This window comes from Alosa sapidissima, chromosome 21 (genome assembly GCF_018492685.1).
Source record: "Alosa sapidissima isolate fAloSap1 chromosome 21, fAloSap1.pri, whole genome shotgun sequence".
NCBI lineage: Eukaryota > Metazoa > Chordata > Actinopteri > Clupeiformes > Clupeidae > Alosa > Alosa sapidissima.
In genome coordinates this window covers 916,511-937,473 of record NC_055977.1, presented here as the reverse complement: position 1 = coordinate 937,473, position 20,963 = coordinate 916,511, and the positions used below count along the sequence as shown (strand labels likewise).

General features: G+C 43.8%; 1 protein-coding gene across 5 annotated transcripts in view; it reads right to left on the bottom strand.

Annotated features, from left to right (window-relative positions):
• Positions 1 to 20,963, bottom strand: part of thrb (thyroid hormone receptor beta) — a 180,496-nt gene that overhangs the window by 10,080 nt on the left and 149,453 nt on the right. For 3 of the 5 annotated variants that reach the window (XM_042075655.1, XM_042075658.1, XM_042075656.1), the window contains exons 5-8: positions 8,182 to 8,282; positions 3,290 to 3,437; positions 2,073 to 2,278; positions 413 to 499 (exon numbers count right to left, since the gene is read on the bottom strand). In XM_042075655.1, coding sequence (XP_041931589.1) covers positions 413 to 499; positions 2,073 to 2,278; positions 3,290 to 3,437; positions 8,182 to 8,282 — 542 coding nt within the window. The remainder of the gene's footprint in view (positions 1 to 412; positions 500 to 2,072; positions 2,279 to 3,289; positions 3,438 to 8,181; positions 8,283 to 20,963) is intronic. The other 2 variants (XM_042075659.1, XM_042075660.1) reach the window with 2 other exon arrangements.

Below are 20,963 nucleotides of genomic sequence, written 5' to 3'. Positions count from 1 at the left end.
TTACTAGAGTGTGTTTGTTACTAGAGTGTGTTTGTTACTAGAGTGCATTCGTTACTAGAGTGTGTTCGTTACTAGAGTGTGATCGTTACTGGAGTGTGTTTGTTAGTAGTCACAGTATCTCTCTTCTCTTTTCCTTTTCTTAAAAAATAATAAAAATAAACAATAAAAAAAGGTTCATTTGCTTAGTTAAGTCCCTTTAGAGTCCCAGGGGGCACACCTTCACGTCAATAAACTCCAGCACGATGTTACAGCACACACGCACACACACACACATCGACAATGCTCAAGGAAGCCAGCAGAAGTCTATCCAAAATAACTCAAATGATAAAAAGCAGACCATAATTAACTAGAGGAAAACAATAGAGAGCGCAGCAGCTGATTGGCTAGTGCGTTTGGTTCTACGGGTTCTTACCTTCGAGTCTTTCACCCCCACTGCACTCTGGTCAGGAGCACAGAATAAATTACATGTTATTTCATTAAGTAGCATAGCTTCCTCCACCTGTTGGACAAGCAACAGGGAGCGTGACGTTTCAATGGAGAACCCAAGTCAACAGCACTAGAAAAAACTGAAATGTTTAAACTGAAGAGTCAAGAGAGAGAGAAGACCAAGAGAGAGAGAGAGAGAGAGAGAGAGATGGACAGAAGGAATACAGAAAGGCAGACAAGACAGACAAGTCAAAAGGATAATCTGCGGGTGCTGTTGCCATGGAGTTTGGACTCTCAGGCCTGTGTGTCTCAGTGTTCCATATGTGCACTGACATCACAGCCATGTGATCTATTTCTGGCCAATCGGAATGGGTGAAATATGACAGAGCCCTGTTAGTGAGAGACTCCTCAGGAAACCGTTTGGAACACTGCGCTAAGAAGTCTGGAACACTGGGCTTACAAATGGAATCTTTCATTTTTCTAAAGAATGCCTGAGTCAGCTGAAAACTCCATGGAGGCAGACACACACATACATGCACACACACACACACACGCACACACACACGCACACACACATGCACACATGAAGGCACAGATGTCACTCTGCAAAGAAGGATTAGAGCCCATCACCAGACACATAAATCAAAGGATCACAAAAGAACATTAGTTAGAAAGTAAGAATAAGAGAGAGGGAGAGAGAGAATTAGAGAGAGGGAGAGAGAACATGAGAGAGAGAATTAGAGAGAGGGAGAGAGAACATGAGAGAGAGAATTAGAGAGAGGGAGAGAGAGAATGAGAGAGAGAATTAGAGAGAGGGAGAGAGAACATGAGAGAGAGAATTAGAGAGAGGGAGAGAGAGAATGAGAGAGAGAATTAGAGAGAGGGAGAGAGAACATGAGAGAGAGAATTAGAGAGAGGGAGAGAATGAGTGGTTAGAGAGAAAAAGTGATTAAATCATTCCGATAAGCTTGTTAAAATTGTGAAAAGCAACAGAAAAAGACTAGAGATAGAGAGGAGGTAGGGAAGGGAAAAGAGAGAGAGAGAGAAGGGAAAAGAGAGATAGAGAGAGAGGAGGTAGGGAGGGGAAAAGAGAGAGAGAGAGAGAGAGAGAGGAGGTAGGGAGGGGAAAAGAGAGAGAGAGAGAGAGAGAGAGGAGGTAGAGAGGGGAAAGGGAAGTTGTTCCATTATAAAGTCATTTTTTCTGCTGCCTTGTGGAACATGGTCTCCAACGCTCAGCTAATACTTCCCACTCTACAAGGAGATACAAAAAACATGAAGACGTTAACATGGCAACACACAGGTGGAGTGGCCTGGGGGGGGGGGGGGGGGCAACACACAGGTGGAGTGGCCTAGGTGTGGGGGGGGGGGCAACAAGTGGAGGACTGGTGGGGGGGGGGGGGGGTGATGTGGGGGTCTGTTTGTTTACAGGTATGTGGAACAACCAACGACAGCTAAAAACAACAACAACACAACAGAACGTGGTTGAGCATCTACAGAAAGGCCACTTGTGTGTGTGTGTGTGTGGCGCAGCGGACAGAAAGGCCACTTGTGTGTGTGTGTGTGTGTGTGTGTGTGTGTGTGTGTGTGTGTGTGTGTGGCGCAGTGGACAGAGGGCGACGCAGTCAACTCGGGGCGGAGCGCCTCACCAGGAACTTCCTCCTCTGCTTCCAGTGGTTGCCCTGGGCGTTGGTGGCCATGTGGGCGTCCGTGACCACACGGATCAGCTCCCACTCCTCCGGCGTCGGCTCCGGCCGGTCCCACACCGTCTTCTGGATCTCCTCGCGCTTCCGTCGCTCGCGGTTCTCCTCGATCAGCTTGCGCTTCGCCAGACGCTTGCTGTCGTCCAGCACCACTGAGGAAGAGGAGAGGAGGAGGAGAGGAGAGAGGAAGAGAGAGAGGAGAGAGAGAAGAGGAGGGGCAGGGAGGAAGAGGAGGAGGAGAGAGAAGAGAGAGGGAGGAGAGGAGAGAGAGGAGGAGAGGAGGAGAGAGAGAAGAGGAGGGGCAGGGAGGAAGAGGAGGAGGAGAGAGGAGGAGGAGGAGAGAGAAGAGGAGGAGAGAGAGGAGAGAGAGGGAGGAGAGAGAGGGAGGAGAGGAGAGAGAGGAGGAGAGGAGGAGAGAGAAGAGGAGAGAGAGAAGAGGAGGGGCAGGGAGGAAGAGGAGGAGGAGAGAGGAGGAGGAGAGAGAAGAGGAGGAGAGAGAGAAGAGAGAGGGAGGAGAGAGAGGGATGAGAGGAGAGAGAGGAGGAGAGGAGGAGAGAGAAGAGGAGAGAGAGAAGAGGAGGGGCAGGGAGGAAGAGGAGGAGGAGAGAGAGGAGGAGAGAGAGAAGAGAGAGGGAGGAGAGGAGAGAGAGGAGGAGAGGAGGAGAGAGAAGAGGAGAGAGAGAAGAGGAGGGGCAGGGAGGAAGAGGAGGAGGAGAGAGGAGGAGGAGAGAGGAGAGGAGAGAGAAGAGGAGGAGAGAGAGGAGGAGAGAGAGAAGAAAGAGGAGGAGGAGGAGATTAGAGAGAGGAGGAGATTAGAGAGAGAAGATGAGAGGAGAGAAGAAGAGGAGGAGGAGGAGGAGATTAGAGAGAGGAGGAGAAGAGGAAGAAGAGAAAAGGGAGGAGGAGAGAAGAGTGAAGAGCAGGAGGATCCACACACACACACCGCCCACCAGTCTGTAGAGACAAGGGCCTGTCACACACTCATCATCTTCAGGAATCACACACACACTCATCATCATCAGCGATCACTCCAAATATGTCCCAGCATTCAGCTGCCCCTCGTTCACCTATCCATGAAAAGGTCCCCCACCAAAAGCTGCACAAAACACCAACCCCCCTTTCCCCTATCTTCACAGAGGTCTAGGTGGCCAGAGAACACTCACAGTCCGTCGCCATGCCAACGGCGATGCACTTCTTGAAGCGGCATTCCTGGCACTGGTTACGGGTGACCTTGTCGATGATGCACTTGGCCTCGTACTTACAGGCGTACGTCGGGTTCAGGTTCTTCTGGATGGTTCGCCTGAAGAATCCCTACAAGCAGAGACGGAATTTACCGATCGACCGGGAGAAGAGAGGGGGAACCGATCGACGGACATTTATCAACTCGGTAACAGAAACACTTGAGCTCAACCTTTTTCTCCTTCCGTAGTTTATAATCTCATTAACAGTAGACTGTTAGTTGTTACGATATTGTTAATTATGATCTCATACACAGTAGACTGTTAGTTGTTACGATATTGTTTATAACTACCGGAATCCATTAAAATGTGTCTTTTGAGTGGAATACATGAGAGGTTGTGGGGGGACAGGTGTGTGTGTGTGTGTGTGTGTGCAGTGTTTCCCAGAGAATTGAATTCCATTTGTGGTGGTTGGTTTGTAGAATTAATGTTGAATGCAACAGTTTAACCAATTAGCACAGGGTGGTTATGATTCTAACCAGATTTAACCCTTACAAGTCCGACCGTTCCAATTTCGTTACAAAAGTAACGATGACCAATCGTCTAATATCTCAGCTGTCCAATGACCCCGTATCTTCCCCGTAATGCTGACAACATAAGCTTCAATTTGATATGATTGGTTGAGGGGTTTATGACGCGAAATGTTTTGGATACTTGAAGATGAGTCTTGAAAAAATATTTTCACTTGAGTCGGTGCATTTGACGTGGACAGCCGGATGGCACCTGCACTTAAGTTGGCGTTTACCTCGACTGGAAACCACACAGCTGGATAAACTGAGGTAATATTGTTTTTACATCAGTTCTAGTTATGGTTTATCTTAATTTGAAGTCCTTAACACCCCATCGGTCACAACAAAAAAAAATATGTACTTATAAGCCTCTAAAACTGTAACTGGGGAATATCCCAATACTCTTTCAGTAAATATTGAAACAATAGAGTGTTTCAATGAAATGTGTGCAGTGTCAAATGTTTTGAGTAAATTGTCACATGACCAGAGCTGTTTACTTCCTGGTTGCACCTTGAGAAGAGGATGACTCACAGCTCCCAAATAAAAGGTTTTTAAAGTATGTTAAAATAAACATAGGACACATATTTTTTGTACACATGGTATTTAAGGTGTCTAGTTATGATATATACATTTACAATTATTCAAATGTCTTTGGTGTGTTTGCAGAATGAGTAAACATGTTAACAGTCACAATAGTAACCGGTGGGATAGAATGTTGTATCTAGATGCACACATACTTCTACACCTACAAACACACACACATACACATACTCATACATACACACATACAGACATACACACACTCACACACAGATACACACCATACTCACACACACATACACACTCACACACACACACACAGACATACACACACATACACATATTCACACACACAGACACACACACTCACAGACATACACACACACACACACACATATTCACACACACAGATATACACACACACTCACATACACACTCACACACACACAAATATATACACTCACACACACAGATACACACACACACATACACACAAACATACACGCTCACACATACACACACACACAAATACACACATACACACACAAATACACACATACACACACACACAGATATACACTCACATACACAGATATACACACTCAGACATACACACTCACACAGACACAAACACACACACAGACATACACACTCACACACACACACAGATATACTGTACATACTCACATACACAGATTCACACACACACACGCATACACACAGACATACACACTCAAGGGACTTCACATTGCACGCGGCATGCGCTTTGCCTGCTGCTCTCACACACCCACCTGCAGATACACACACACACACACACATATATATATATATATATATATATATATATATATATATATATATATACGCACACACACAGACCATATACACTAACTCTCACAACTACATGAAGACACACGCACGCACAGACATACACATTCAGGGTTCTATTTTTTTTAACGAGCCGAAGCTCCTGGTAAATAAAGAATGTTTACATATTTTTCATATTTATTATTGCCATTGGTCTCAGTGTTGTCCTGTCAGAATACCTTTATTTTAACAAAAAAGCAATTTGAGCAACCTTTTAATTGAGTATACGCATATTATCACAATTGTGACCGGTAATAAAACTCACTTTTTCATCTACTTTTCTACATTTAAAAAAAAAATAAATTATTGATTACTTCAAAGGGTTGCTAATAACACATGATTTGCATATTTGCCTGTCTGGGAAAAAATTGGGCTTAAATGGGTTAAATCACGTTATTTGTAGTAATATGTGTAATAGTAATATGTAATTTCTCATCAGCGTCAACATTATGGCTTAGTGGGGGGCTAGTGCATCGTCACGTAACTTTAGCTAGCTGTATAATTCTGAACTGCTTGCAATATTCTTGCTTGCTTTTGATGTCAGTTATTTTCATTTGACAGTTTCATTTAAAAACCTGTTAGTATATATAACCTGTAGGTAAGTTTGTTTTCTAGTACCAATTTGCTTGTTAGGTAAGCATTATATTGGCAAGACAGTATAGCAAACCAAAGCTGAATAAATTAATGGGCACCGCGTTTCAAGTTGCGTTACGTTCTGACATGAAATAAGTTGAGCAATATTTTTACTTCTCTCAATATGTAGTTGATGCCAGTCAGGCAATCAGATTTAGGGTAGCTAAACCCATATGTAATAAAATGACTTTTCATACTTAGAAATATTTTGAGTATATTCTGAGGATGCTTCAATAGTTTATGCTACCTCTTCTTTTGTGTGCATACATGCACAAATATGTAGTTTTGTGATTTTATTTTTTACATTAATAAAGGTTTGTATTTGTATGATTTCGCTGTTGTTTCAGATGGAGGATGACAAGACCTACACAGACCTTCTCGCAAGCCTGAAGAGGTAGCTGACTGCTGATGAGCTTGCGCTCACAATGCTGAAGACCATGAGGGGATGGAGGAAGAAGGTATAGATTTATGTGCTGTGCGTAGGATGGTGCAGACTTCCACTAAAACACTGTGAAATAGACTTGTTATGTTCTTTTTTACTCACATTGTTGTCCCAGGCATATGTGGTTGTACCAACCGGAAGGAATGGGAGCTTGTGCTTAGTAGGCCGTCGTATGCAAACAGTGCAGGGGCATGGGACAAAGACCCAAGAAGAGTTTCACAGGTTTCTGGGATTGATCATTTACATGGGGTTCACTTCCCTCCCTAATATCCATTGCTACTGGGGAACCAAGTCTTGGCAGGGATCAGGGGACATTGACCAAATGATGAATACATATTGTGTACTCCAAAAAGCGCTGAATACCAGAAAGCACTTTTTCTCCATTGACATTGCCGTTGTCAGTAGCTTCTTGTTATTTCAAGTTTGACAATGCAATGCAGAATCTGGTGTTGAATCTAGATTTGGTAGCTACAGCCAGAAAAACTTTGGAGGAAATCTATCACAACAGCCGGCAGGCATTTCCGTTGAAATTTCAGCCTCACCTTCAGCTGCTCCAACTACTACTCTGTCGTCTTTTCATCAAGTACATATTCCTGTACAGCAGGAGCTTGTTATAAAAAACGTACATAATAAAACTAAAGTAGCTTGTATGGCCCTGGAATGTAACGGTAGGCAAATTTGTTTTATTGATAAACAAATTGCTGTCAGATTTGCCATTCTGCAAAAGGGGATGCGTTTAGTAATGAGTGTAGCTCTTCTGTGTTCAACCGTCAGGTTCCCCACCCCACCTATCCCTATCCTCCTCTGTATGTGTGTTTGTGTGGGTATGAGTTTGTGTGTATATGTGTGTATGTGTTTATTCTCCACAGGCTTGTTCTAAGTATGTAATCCACTTTCAAATGTTTAGAACACATTGAGTTTTGAGTGATGTTGATTGTATTCCTAGCTTTTCATAAATAATAATACATTTTATATATGTATATAATTTTCATATTATACTGATTTATATAAGGAAGTTGTATTTGTTGAATAAAATGCATTTTATGTCTCTTTTCCGAAATGGTCTTCAATGAATACAGTATACTTACTTCCTGTATTACTGGTAAGGTACAGTATGTTTTTTTTATGTCATTCTTATTGTCTGTAGCATTTGCTTATATACAAATAAATGGTTTATTCTTATAGACCAAATAAATCTAAACCATTGTTTCTGACTTGATTATTAGTTTTTATGCATACTTTTATGTTGTTGGTGAGAAAGTGAATGTGAATTCTGTCAACATTCTAAATCCCGTTTCCTGCATTTTTTTACACTTTTTTTTATCACTAAAATTATCATAACTTTTGAAAGGTTAATGATACTCCAATACAGTCTTTTTTTGTTAAATAGCCCACAACTTGCTGAACATTTCATACACTCTATATGTTTCTCTATCTTGTAGAGAAATATAATGAAAATTCATTTTTATGTGAATGAAATTAAATTTTGACAAATTCCGGATATACATCTGGAGAGGATTTTCAAATACTGTTCATTACTATATCAACATTACAATATGTATTTTACATCATTTCATAGAACTGATCCTTCTGATTACAATGGTATGTATATCCCCTTGATGGTGTGTATTATACTCAAGAAATAAGGTTTTTTGTGTGAGGAGGTCATCCAGCACCAAAAATGGAATGTTCGGCACGGGCTAAGGGTTAAGCACAATTTAGTACAATCTGGAAAATCATTGTGTTGTGGTCAATGTTGATATTGTGGTGGGCGGCCACAAATAAGTCAATGTATGGGAAACACTGGTGTGTGTGTGTGACCTTACCTTGCAGCCTTCACAGGTGATGCAGCGGTAGTGGTAGCCGGTGGCTTTGTCCCCACATACAACACACAGCTCGTCCTTGTCCAGGTAACTTGGTATGTACCCTGAAACATCACAGAGTCCAGAGAGTGTTTAGTGTCCTCTCCTCCACCTCCTCTCTTCTACCTCCCCTCTTCTCCTCTCCTCCTCCTCCCCTCCTCTCTTCCACCTCCCCTCTTCTCCCCTCCTCTCCTCCTCTCTTCCACCTCCCCTCTTCTCCACCTCCTCTTCTCCCGTCCTCTCTTCTCCTCTCCTCCTCCTCCCCTCCCCTCCTCCCCTCTCCTCCGCCTCCTCCCCTTTCCTCCCCTCTCCTCCACCTCCTCCCCTCTCCCCTCCCCTCCTCTCTAAGAGATGACACCAAACAGCTCAAATGATGTGTAGGTGTCTGGAAATCAAACAAAACAATTGTGCTGAATGTAAGTTATAGATAATAAATGACATTTTAACTATGGAAGAGTTCACAGCAATCCCAACAAACGCTGTTCATGAATTTGAAGGATTATTTCTATCTTTAGAGAATGAACAAATACACAAAAACCTAATGATCAGTGTCCTTCTAGACTCTAGATGAGGACGTGTGAAGAAGTTCTTTAGCTCTACGAAAGAAAATGACTGACAGAGAAAAAAGAAAATAGTGGAGCTAGGTGTGCAAGACCCCGGTCAGATTGGCACAACTGGAGGAGGTCTGAACCAGGTCAGACTCAGGAGATGGAGATCAATACCAGATCCACACACACAAACACACACACACACACACACACACACACACACACACATGCTGCATGTCCTCTGGCCCTTCTGTTAACAATCAATACACATATCAGGCAACTAACGATTATTCTGGTAAATATTCTGGTTTTTTCTCGCTTAGTTGATTAGTGAATTAGTAACTGATTATTTTGGTAGTACTAATCTTTTGATTGACTGACCTATTTAATTGATTTTTTTAGCTTAGTTGATTAGTAACCGATTATTTAGTTGATTAGTGGATTAGTAACCAATTATTTATTAGTTGATTAGTCGATTAGTAACCAATTATTTTAGTAGTTGATTAGTCGATTAGTAACTGATTATTTAGTTGATTAGTCAATTAGTAACCGATTAATTTTTAGTTGATTAGTCAATTAGTAACCGATTATTTATTTGATTAGTCGATTAGTAAGCGGTTATTTTAGTAGTTGATTAGTCGATTAGTAAGCGGTTATTTTAGTAGTCGATTAGTAAGCGATTATTTAGTTCATTAGTCGCGGCTCTTATTCTCCAGTGCATGTTGTACCTCCTGCTCAAGTCAGCACCCCATGAATGCCACCCTGTTGTTCAGTCTCTGCCTCAACATAAGTTCCCGGAAGTACAATAACCAGGTGAACCCGATGACCACACACACACACACACACACACACCAGCCCCCTCTACAGACCCAAGATCAGTGTACTCTGTATAAACTCTGTAGAAATATTTCATAACACATGGCACACGTATGACCAGCTGATTATAATGCTAATGCAACAAGCTAATTGGAATGAAACAAATCAGAAAACTGTGGAGGATCGAGGCTACTGCAGCCTCTAACTGTGGAGGATTGAGGCTACAGCAGCCTCTAACTGTGTGTCTGTGTGTAGCCCTCACTGCAGCTGAGTTAACATCCAACTACTGCTATTCCACAATTAGATGTAAATATGACTCATTTCTCAGTGACAATTTACTTAAACTAATATCAAGTGATGTCACCCAGTCAGCTTTATTGGACCTGTACTGAATGTCAAAGTAATTCAAATAGATAACACGATAATGCTGAATATAAAAACTGCAATTCTGTAAGAAACAGTCCATTCATATATTTCAGATGTTACAATCTTAATAAATGTTAGATTTACCCTCAACGGTTTACCTTTGTGCATTTAAATATTCTCCAATGGCCCCTCGTTAAAGCAAGTGTTGTTACAGCATAATCACCTTGGATACCATGTCTGACTATTCTGTCATTCTAAAATTAGACGTATTATGACTCTACTCCCAAACCCAAAACAAAAATATACACTAACACACTACAGATCATTTAATACACTTAAACTAAATAATAGCATAAGGATCCACACTGATATATATATATATATATATATATATATATATATATTTCCTGAGTGTTCTGACTACTGGCCTAGTTTTATTGGGTCACTTGGAGCTTCCACCTTGCACACGTCATGACAAAAGTCATAATGCCAAACACAAACAGACAAAAATCAGGCGCAACCAAAGTCCAAACAAAACATCTCAAATAGTCCGACCCACACAAAACATCTCAAATAGTCCGACCCAGAAAAAGCACCCAACAAGATACCACCCACACAAAACAGCTCAAATAGTCTGACCCACACAAAACATCTCAAATAGTCTGACCCACACAAAACATCTCAAATAGTCCGACCCAGAAAAAGCACCCAACAAGATACCACCCACACAAAACAGCTCAAATAGTCTGACCCACACAAAACATCTCAAATAGTCTGACCCACACAAAACATCTCAAATAGTCCGACACAGAAAAGGCGCCCAACAAGATACTACCCACATAACATCTACTAGAACTAGAAAAACTAGAAAGTCAGACAGACCTACATTGAAAACACTTCACACAGTCCAACACTGTGAAACACTAAACCCAGAAAAATGTTCAATACAAGCCTTTAGTAACACCTCACACCCCCCACACACACACTCAGGCAGGGTAAGACCCAACACCAGCAGCCCCCCCCCCCCCCCCCCACACACACTCAGGCAGGGTAAGACCCAACACCAGCAGCCCCCCCCCCCCCCCCCGTACCTCTCTTGTGGGCGCCCTGTATCCACTGCATCTGTGAGAAGTCTCGAGCGTCGCCATAGTAATCTGGCTGGTGGTAGTGGCTGAGCGGCACCTCCATGCTGCAGTACTCGCTCTTGAACATGGGGCCAGGCCCAGGGGGGTAGGGGCAGCTGGGGCCAGGCCCAGGGGGGTAGGGGCAGCTGTATGTCGGCCCGGGGGGCCATGACTGCTCCATGCAGGGTTGGGGGTGGTGCAGCGGCTGGGTTTCGCAGTGCCCGAAGCTGGTGCCCTCGCCCTCGTACATGCAGTACTCACCCCCCCCCCCCTCCGCCCCCCTGCGCCAGGAACCCCCCGGCCCCGCTGTGGGGCATCTCGTACACGTCGGCCATGCAGTAGTTCATGATGTACGTACGGAAAGATGTTTAAAAAAGACGTAAAAACTAAACACTACAAAAGAGGGGTTTAACCGTTTTTTAACCAAAAAAAATGTCAAAGATTGGCTGAATTGTTGTCCCGTTTGAGTTTAGCCTAAAATGGCCAAAAGGAGCGATGACCTGGTTGACCTTTCGCAAGTCAGCAGGAAGGAGCCATTTGGCAGCGCAAAGCCTACGGTGCGGCTGCTGAAAGACTCTAAACGGACGTGCCAGGGAAGATGGCGCTGGCGGCAGCGGGCAGTATTTATGCTGAGGGCAGCACCAGCCCACCTGCTCCACCACTGCCCAATGAGATGGCAGATCTGTGATGATGCCGACAACTAATCTGAGGCTCCGCAAATCCCAGCAGAGGAGCAGGAGAGGAGGAGCAGGAGAGGAGGGAAGATGCCTCCGATCCCCCCGCTTCACTCATCCCTGCTCTAAGCCTGCCGGGCAACTCCCCACAAAAACATGGAGAACGCCATAAAACATGGTGTCAAGACACACACACACAAGCTGCCACATATCTAGAAAACATGGAGAACGTCACCAACATGGTGTCAAAACTTACAAAAACTCACTGGCACTGGCAAGCCAAGACACTTCCTCTCAGGAGGTTCATTGAAGGGAACTTAACACTCATGCACCCAGTCCAGCCAGAGGGACACTAAGAGACCATAGTGCATCACAGCAACAAGTTGTGGATTTGTGGTGTCCCTCTGACACTGTTTGCTAGCCTACCGCAGTTATTATTGACACCTGTTGGACATCGAGCTCAGATAAGTCTGACGTGCAGCGGGACAAATCCTGACAATCCTTCTGCCGGCCTTAAACTTCACAGGCACTGGACACGGACTAGGTCTAGGGAGGCAAGTATTGACACTGGACACGGGCTAGGTCTAGGGAGGCGAGTATTGATTTCCAAGACGAGGCCCTGCGCCAAACACAGGCGCTCTTAATCATCCGTATTGATTATAGACACCAGGAGGTAATCCTGAATCATCCGTATTGATTATAGACACCAGGAGGTAATCCTGATCACGGCAGCAGGCGTGAGCGTGTGGCAGAGGAGGACACCTCGTCATATTGATTTGATCCGCAGCACACACAACCACAGCCATGTGTGTGAGATGGAACACACACAACTACAGCCGTTGGCTTGCGAGCTGGAAAAATTAAACTTTGATAGAGTCAATCACATTGTTTATAGAGAGAGACGTTAGGCGGGCTTAACATAATAGAGTTGCAACGGTTTGGCTTGAATTCCCTGCTACTTGAAAAAGACAAGACTTGACAAAGAAGATGGATGTTGCTGTTGGCCAACAGCGTGACACGAGTTAATAAGTTGGCAAAAGTTTGAACTAGCCAACTAGCTCCGCTGGTGGGAAAACCCATGGGACAGATAACGCTGTCCTATTGCGTGCAGAGAGAATTTGAAAGACAACCGATTATCTCGACCCATGGTGAGTGCCCAGACCCTACATTTTAATGTGGGTTTATCAGATGGGCTCTTTTGCCCTGATACCAGTTTAACTTTTCAATGAGGTGAGGACGCTCACATAACGTTAATCTGCTTGCTAACTCATAAAGGGCTTTTTAACAGCCCACTGGCTGCTTACAGTTCTTAATGAAACATCACACTGTTACTACTCAAATCACCAGCCTTTCAGAGATGATTTCTTTAAATCCAAACAAACATCATGCACACGCTGTTGCTACCAAAGAAGAGAAGAGACGATCTTTAAACTAAAACACACCTACAGCTCTAACAAGCACTGGAAACATGTATCAAAACCCAGATCCTACATCAAATACAACAATATAGTAGACTGTGCAATGTTATCATATGCGTAGAAGTAATCAAACGTGTAGGTCCTATATTTCACTTCAAAATGAATATACAACTAACCACACAGACTGACCACAGACCAGTCACTTCTGGCTGAATTTTTTTTTTTTAGAAATCAAGCAAAAAACATTTCCAAAATAAGCACCAGGTCCCTTCCCAAGCAAACACCCCCAAAACTCTACCCAACGGCTCATATTCCATAGCCACAAACACCCCCAAAACTCTACCCAACGGCTCATATTCCCAAGCAAACACCCCCAAAACTCTACCCAACGGCTCATATTCCATAACCACAAACACCCCCAAAACGGCTCATACAGTATTCCATAACACCCCTGAAACTCTAATATCACTACTAATATTCCATAACTGCTCATGTGCTCATATCCCATAATAACCGCTCATGTGCTCATATCCCATAATAACCGCTCATATCCCATAATAACCGCTCATGTGCTCATATCCCATAATAACCGCTCATATCCCATAATAACCGCTCATGTGCTCATATCCCATAATAACTGCTCATGTGCTCATATCCCATATGTGCTCATATCCCATAATAACCGCTCATATCCCATAATAACCGCTCATGTGCTCATATCCCATAATAACTGCTCATGTGCTCATATCCCATAATAACCTCTCATTTCCCATAATAACCACTAATGTGCTCATATCCCATAATAACCGCTTATATCCCATAATAATCGCTCATGTGCTCATATCCCATAATAACCGCTCATGTGCTCATATCCCATAATGACCTCTCATATCCCATAATAACCGCTCATGTGCTCATATCCCATAATAACCGCTCATATCCCATAATAACCGCTCATATCTCATAATAACCGCTCATGTGCTCATATCTCATAATAACTGCTCATGTACTCATATCCCATAATAACCGCTCATATCTCATAATAACCGCTCATGTGCTCATATCCTATAATAATCGCTCATATCTCATAATAACCGCTCATGTGCTCATATCCCATAATAACCGCTCATGTGCTCATATCCCATAATAACCGCTCATGTGTCAGTTGCCAAGCTCACCTGATCAACAGACAGGAATTTCAAATTTTATTACATCAGCAGAACTATGCGGAACAAGTTTTTAGGAAAAGGCATCATATACAGTATAGACCAAATATGCTCCATTCATATTCAATCAACCAAAAGCGCACACACACACACACACACACACACACACACACACACACACCTCATCATCCTCCACACACACACACACAAAACACACACAGATGCTTTAAGCCGTGGCGTGTCCCAGAGCTGCAGGCTGCCCGTAGCCGGGTCTTGTGAGGCCAATCTGCTGGGGAGGCGGGCCTCGTACCAGTTTAACTTTTTGATGAGGTGATGTCCTTACACAAAGCTAATCTCCTTGCTGAGGGGATGGACGCTTATTGGGCCTTTTCCGGGAATCCACCACTTCTCAGACACACACACAACAACAACTGTCTGAAACGTTCCCAATCTGTTCAACATGATGGCAAAACAACTCTTTATGTGTTGCTTTTGTTTTTTCTCTCTGCCCTTCTAAATGTCTCATTCAAAGCGTCCACTGGGTCTCCTAGTACTGAATCTCCACGAGGCCAAACTCCTCCACTGGACACACACGGCTCATTTAAGCAATAAGCCCCGAGAGTCCGTAGGTTACACTGAATATAGAACAGCTAAGGGGCGTTGTTAGGCACAATGCGCTAACTCGAGTGGCTTATTGCTTTTCTAAAACTGTTGCTATAAATACCTGGCAAAGATAATATAGATAACCACTATTCCGCCAATAAATATATTTCCTCTATCTGAATGGTTGCCAAGCAACGTCGAGACGCAGCTACTTTAACTTTTGTATCAAGTTGTGGTAGCGCAGTAATATAAAACGCAATGCGGTCAAGGTGTATGTTTATGCTGCATTTTACAACGGCATCAAACGTGATTCAGCCAATCACAATCAAGGACCAGAACTATCAGTATTAGAATAGTTTACGAGTCCACTCTTCCAGTCCGGCAGCCATTAATACATGCATTGGATTACTAGATTAAAAGTCTCGATTCATGCTTTAGATTAGACATCTGCCCCACGCTGTGTCCATGACAGCAATGCCCCTGACGGGTAGACATCTTTAGAACGCCTGAAAGGAAGCCATCATTAGAGCCCCCTCAGCTCTTGTGCCCTGTCCCGCAGGACTGGGGCAAATAACTGCCCTCTTCCACACCTGACTACTGATGTTGCTGTCTGTGCAGAACAGAAATACACAGCAGGTCCATGTGACTCAAACGACCCAAAGCACTCAGTCGGAGCAATACAGCTATGTCCCATAATAACCGCTCATATCCCATAATAACCGTTCATGTGCTCATATCCCATAATAATCGCTCATGTCCCATAATAACCGCTCATGTGCTCATATCCCATAATAACCGCTCATATCCCATAATAACCGCTCAAATGATCCAAAGCACTCAGTCGGAGCAATACACAAACTAAATAAGGAAGCTGGTTAGATGTTGGTTCATCCGATGAAAAATAAAATAAATTGGTACAAATGTATGGCTTACCTTACACTTTTCCTGGATATAGCAAATGCATCCTGTAACATGTAGATAGATCCAACAATGTGTTCAGTACGACTCTCTAGAGCACTATTCTCTCTCTCTCTATGTTTCTTATACACACACACACACACACACACACACACACACACACACGTGAACATCATCCACATATGCACCCTACTGCCCTGTGTCCAGGATGAGAGCGCTGGCTAGCCCCTGTCCTCTCATCTACGGGCGGACGGCTGTACAGCCTTGTGTTCTGTTGGGACGTTTGTGGTGATTGTGAAGCTACAAATGAGCTTTTGCAGCCATATATGCCCTTGTGGGATCGATCACTCGAGGTCCCAGGGGTTCAACGCTGGTCATGTTGAGCGTTTCAGGCGCTGGGGACACGTTGCCCGGGGCAACGCCTGGCTTGACATGCTCTCCTGAGCCAGCTGTCCCCATAACACCGCCATTACCTGAGCAGGACACGTCAACGCACACACACACCCCCCCACTCACCCGGGGCCCAGCCTGACCTGTCCCGTCACACACACACACACGTAAACACACATATACACACACCCCCACCCCCACTCACACACACACACTCACACACACAGACACACACACCCACTCACCCAGGGCCCGGCCTGACATGTCCCGACACACACACACACACACACACACACACACCCACGGCCCAGCCTAACATGTCCCGTCACACACACACACACACACACACACACACACACCACTCTACTCATAATTGGTCAGGGATTAGCGTCTGGGCCTGTGACCTAATGGACCTGTAATATTCTCAACCTACTCATGGGTTTCACCAGCTCCCTGTGTGTGTGTGTGTGTGTGTGTGTGTGGGGTGGGTGTTCACCAGGTCCCTGTGTGTGTGTGTGTGTGTGTGTGACCTAATGGACCTGTAATGGGGGGGGGGCTTTTGTCTTTTTGTGTGTGTGTGCGTGCGTTATTAATTGGGAGAACCCTGAGGGGTTAGTTAAGGGTCACTGCTCATGGTTGGCTAATCCCTGACCAGGCTGACATAAATGACATAATATTTTAAAACTCACCAACCTCAGATGTGAATTCATTTGATATAATTTCAACAGTAGTATTTATATACAAAAAGTATTTTTTGTTATTAGTTTTTTTTCAACCAAAACAGATATCAGTTTTCCCTAGCAATATAACTCAAAAATAGAGCTAGATATTGATGGGTGGTGAATATAGATTGATGGGTGATGAATGAATGGGGCAGCCGTGGCCTACTGGTTAGCGCTTCGGACTTGTAACCGGAGGGTTGCCGTGGCCTACTGGTTAGCGCTTCAGACTTGTAACCGGAGGGTTGCCGGTTCGAACCCCGACCAGTAGGCACGGCTGAAGTGCCCTTGAGCAAGGCACCTAACCCCTCACTGCTCCCCGAGCGCCGCTGTTGTAGCAGGCAGCTCACTGCGCCGGGATTAGTGTGTGCTTCACCTCACTGTGTGTTCACTGTGTGTGGAGTGTGTTTCACTAATTCACCGATTGGGTTAAATGCAGAGACCAAATTTCCCTCACGGGATCAAAAGAGTTTATATACTTATACTTATCATTTAAAAATATATACTTGCCTATGCAATTACTTATATTTTACTGATGGAAGAGATATTTAATGCGTGTAGTCATGACTTAGCTACTTGGACTCCGTGGTGTGGTCTTCAGCGGCTAGCATGGGAAAAGTAGACTACGCAGCGGCTAGCATACAGCGGCTAGCATGGGAAAAGTAGACTACACAGCAGCTAGCATGGGAAAAGTAGACTACACAGCGGCTAGCATACAGCGGCTAGCATGGGAAGAGTATACTTGCACTTAAATGACAGTAGATAACATCAACTAGTTACTTCAAGACCAGCTTGTGGAAACTCTGACAATAACTCTTTGATGTTACATAATGTGTTAAATAAATAAACTCCAATAATACCTCTTCAATGTTACATAATGTGTTAAATAAATCTCAGAGTTAAATTATTTTATTAAAGTTAAGGGATCAGATGTATATAAAAGCACTAGCAGCATCTTTTGATGAGAAACACGATTTAAAGCGCACATGTGAGTCAATGTGAGTCAGAGTCGGATTTCACACACGCACACACACACACACAGGACCAGAATCTCACAGAGCTCTTTAGCCATTGTTTCTCTAAACCACGACACTGCCATGGCCTACTTACAGCGTCGCCACAACAACGTGTGATTACTTTAGATGACATCAGCTATAAAAGCCACAGGAGCAGTAGGCTACAACACAATGTCCATCTGACAACAATGTGGCCTAGTTATAACCGGACATCACAAAGCTTCTCTCGCACACAAACACACACGCACGCACGCACAGACACAGACAATCTGAATGCATACAGTCTATGAAGAGAGGGATGCCAATGCAGCTCTGCAGCACGCTGGCATCACCATGCCAATGCAGCTCTGCACCACGCTGGCATCACCATGCCAATGCAGCTCTGCAAGGTACAAGGTACAAGGAAGTTTGCACCACGCTGGCTGGGTGGCTTTCCATCTCCAGACTGGATGTAGCAAATGCAACACTAGCAAATGTATCAAAGGTAGCGAATGGTACACTATTGTGAGGTGAACGTCTTGGTATGCGCAAGACTATGGTACACTATTGTGAGGTGAACGTCTTGGTATGCGCAAGACAATGGTACACTATTGTGAGGTGAACGTCTTGGTATGCGCAAGACAATGGTACACTATTGTGAGGTGAACGTCTTGGTATGCGCAAGACAAAAGTCAGATTTTTGTGCTTTGTGAACATTCTGAGCAGGCATCACAGTAACCTACATCACTCCAACCCTTTTCCATCCCAGTAACCTACATCACTCCAACCCTTTTCCATCACAGTAACCTACATCACTCCAACCCTTTTCCATCACAGTAACCTACATCACTCCAACCCTTTTCCATCACAGTAACCTACATCACTCCAACCCTTTTCCATCACAGTAACCTACATCACTCCAACCCTTTTCCATCCCAGTAACCTACATCACTCCAACCCTTTTCCATCACAGTAACCTACATCACTTCAACCCTTTTCCATCACTTTAATGTTGAATTAACTTTCATTAATCCGCCTCTGGCAAGCGAATGAATTAACTTAAACCGACGTTACAGCGATAAGTCCTTTTCCATCACGTGTCGCACTAACTTTTTGATGCGCATCGTTTTTAAGCAAATGATCTTTTTGATGGAAAAAGGGCTACTGTTCTAAAGTTACCAACGTCACAGTTACTATGGAAACAAGAACTCACACACAAACAAAGACATGAAAGGAAAGATCCACTGTATGGGACAGATCCACACACACACACATGATCCACTGTATGGAAAAGAGAGACACACACACACACACACACACACACACACAAACACACACACACACACGATCCACTGTATGGCAAAGAGACACACACACACAATCCACTGTATGGGAAAGAGACACACACACACACGCACATGATCCACTGTATGGGAAAGACACACACACACACACACACACACACACACACATGATCCACTGTATGGGAAAGAGAGACACACACACACACACACATGATCCACTGTATGGGAAAGAGACACACACACACACATACACACACACACACACACACACACACACACACACACGATCCACTGTATGGGAAAGAGACACACACACACACACATGATCCACTGTATGGGAAAGAGACACACACACACACATACACACACACACACACACACACACACACACACACACACACAATCCACTGTATGGGAAAGAGACACACACACACACACATGATCCACTGTATGGGAAAGAGACACACACACACACATACACACACACACACACACACACACACACACACACACACACACACACACACACACACACACACACAATCCACTGTATGGGAAAGAGACACACACACACACACACGATCCACTGTATGGGAAAGAGACACACACACACACACACACACACACACACACACACATGATCCACTGTATGGGAAAGAGACACACACACACACACATGATCCACTGTATGGGAAAGAGACACACACACACACATACACACACACACACACATGATCCAATGTATGGGAAAGAGACACACACACACACATACACACACACACACACATGATCCAATGTATGGGAAAGAGACACACACACACACACACACACACACACACACACACACACACACACACATGATCCACTGTATGGGAAAGATACTACTCATGGTTTAGTGTCTGAGCAATGTTTTCCCTTGAGTTATTTGTTTTTTGTATTAGTTCAGGCTGTGAGAGGGCCATCCGTGGTTTGTCTGTTTGTTTGTACCTTATATTCTTTTGTTTGTTAATTTTGCCTACTGTTAATCAACTACCCATGCCTATGACACCTAGTGGTGTACAGTGTTGCCTGTACTATTATTTCCAAGACAAATTTCTCTTAAGGTAGACAATAGAATGACATGGCAGGTCAAGGAAAGCATCAAGAAAAGCAAAGATTAAGAAATCGTTTTTGACATAGGCAACAAGGGTGGAGGTGTTTTTACACTTTTCAGACACTCAGTTTGAAAACTATGGATATTGTTTTAGAACCAACAACCTTTCTACATTATCTGGGGGTTTTGTGTGCAAAAAGTGGAATTAATTGTCAAAAAATTAGAAGAAAATGTGAAAATCACTTTTTGGACTAGATATAATCGCTTATTTTAGAACATACAGATAAAAACACTAAAGATGGATCATGAAAATTTGAAGACAAAAAAAAATCTTGTTCCTTAGACTCTATATTAGCAAAATATGCAAAGCGGGACCCTATTTTCCAAACACAGCGTACTCTACTACATTTTGAATTTGAATTAGATTGATTTGTAGTTATTGTTTGGAGTTTGGTTTTTCCGATTTCTCCAGACTGGTATGTGCTCAGCTGCTAAGGTGGAAATAAAACCTTGCCGTTTTGAGAAACCTCAACACTGTCTCCTATTTCCATCACCGCAACGCCATCCCGTTCACAAACGGTGTTAAGCTTTAATCTTTTTAATTGCGATTAA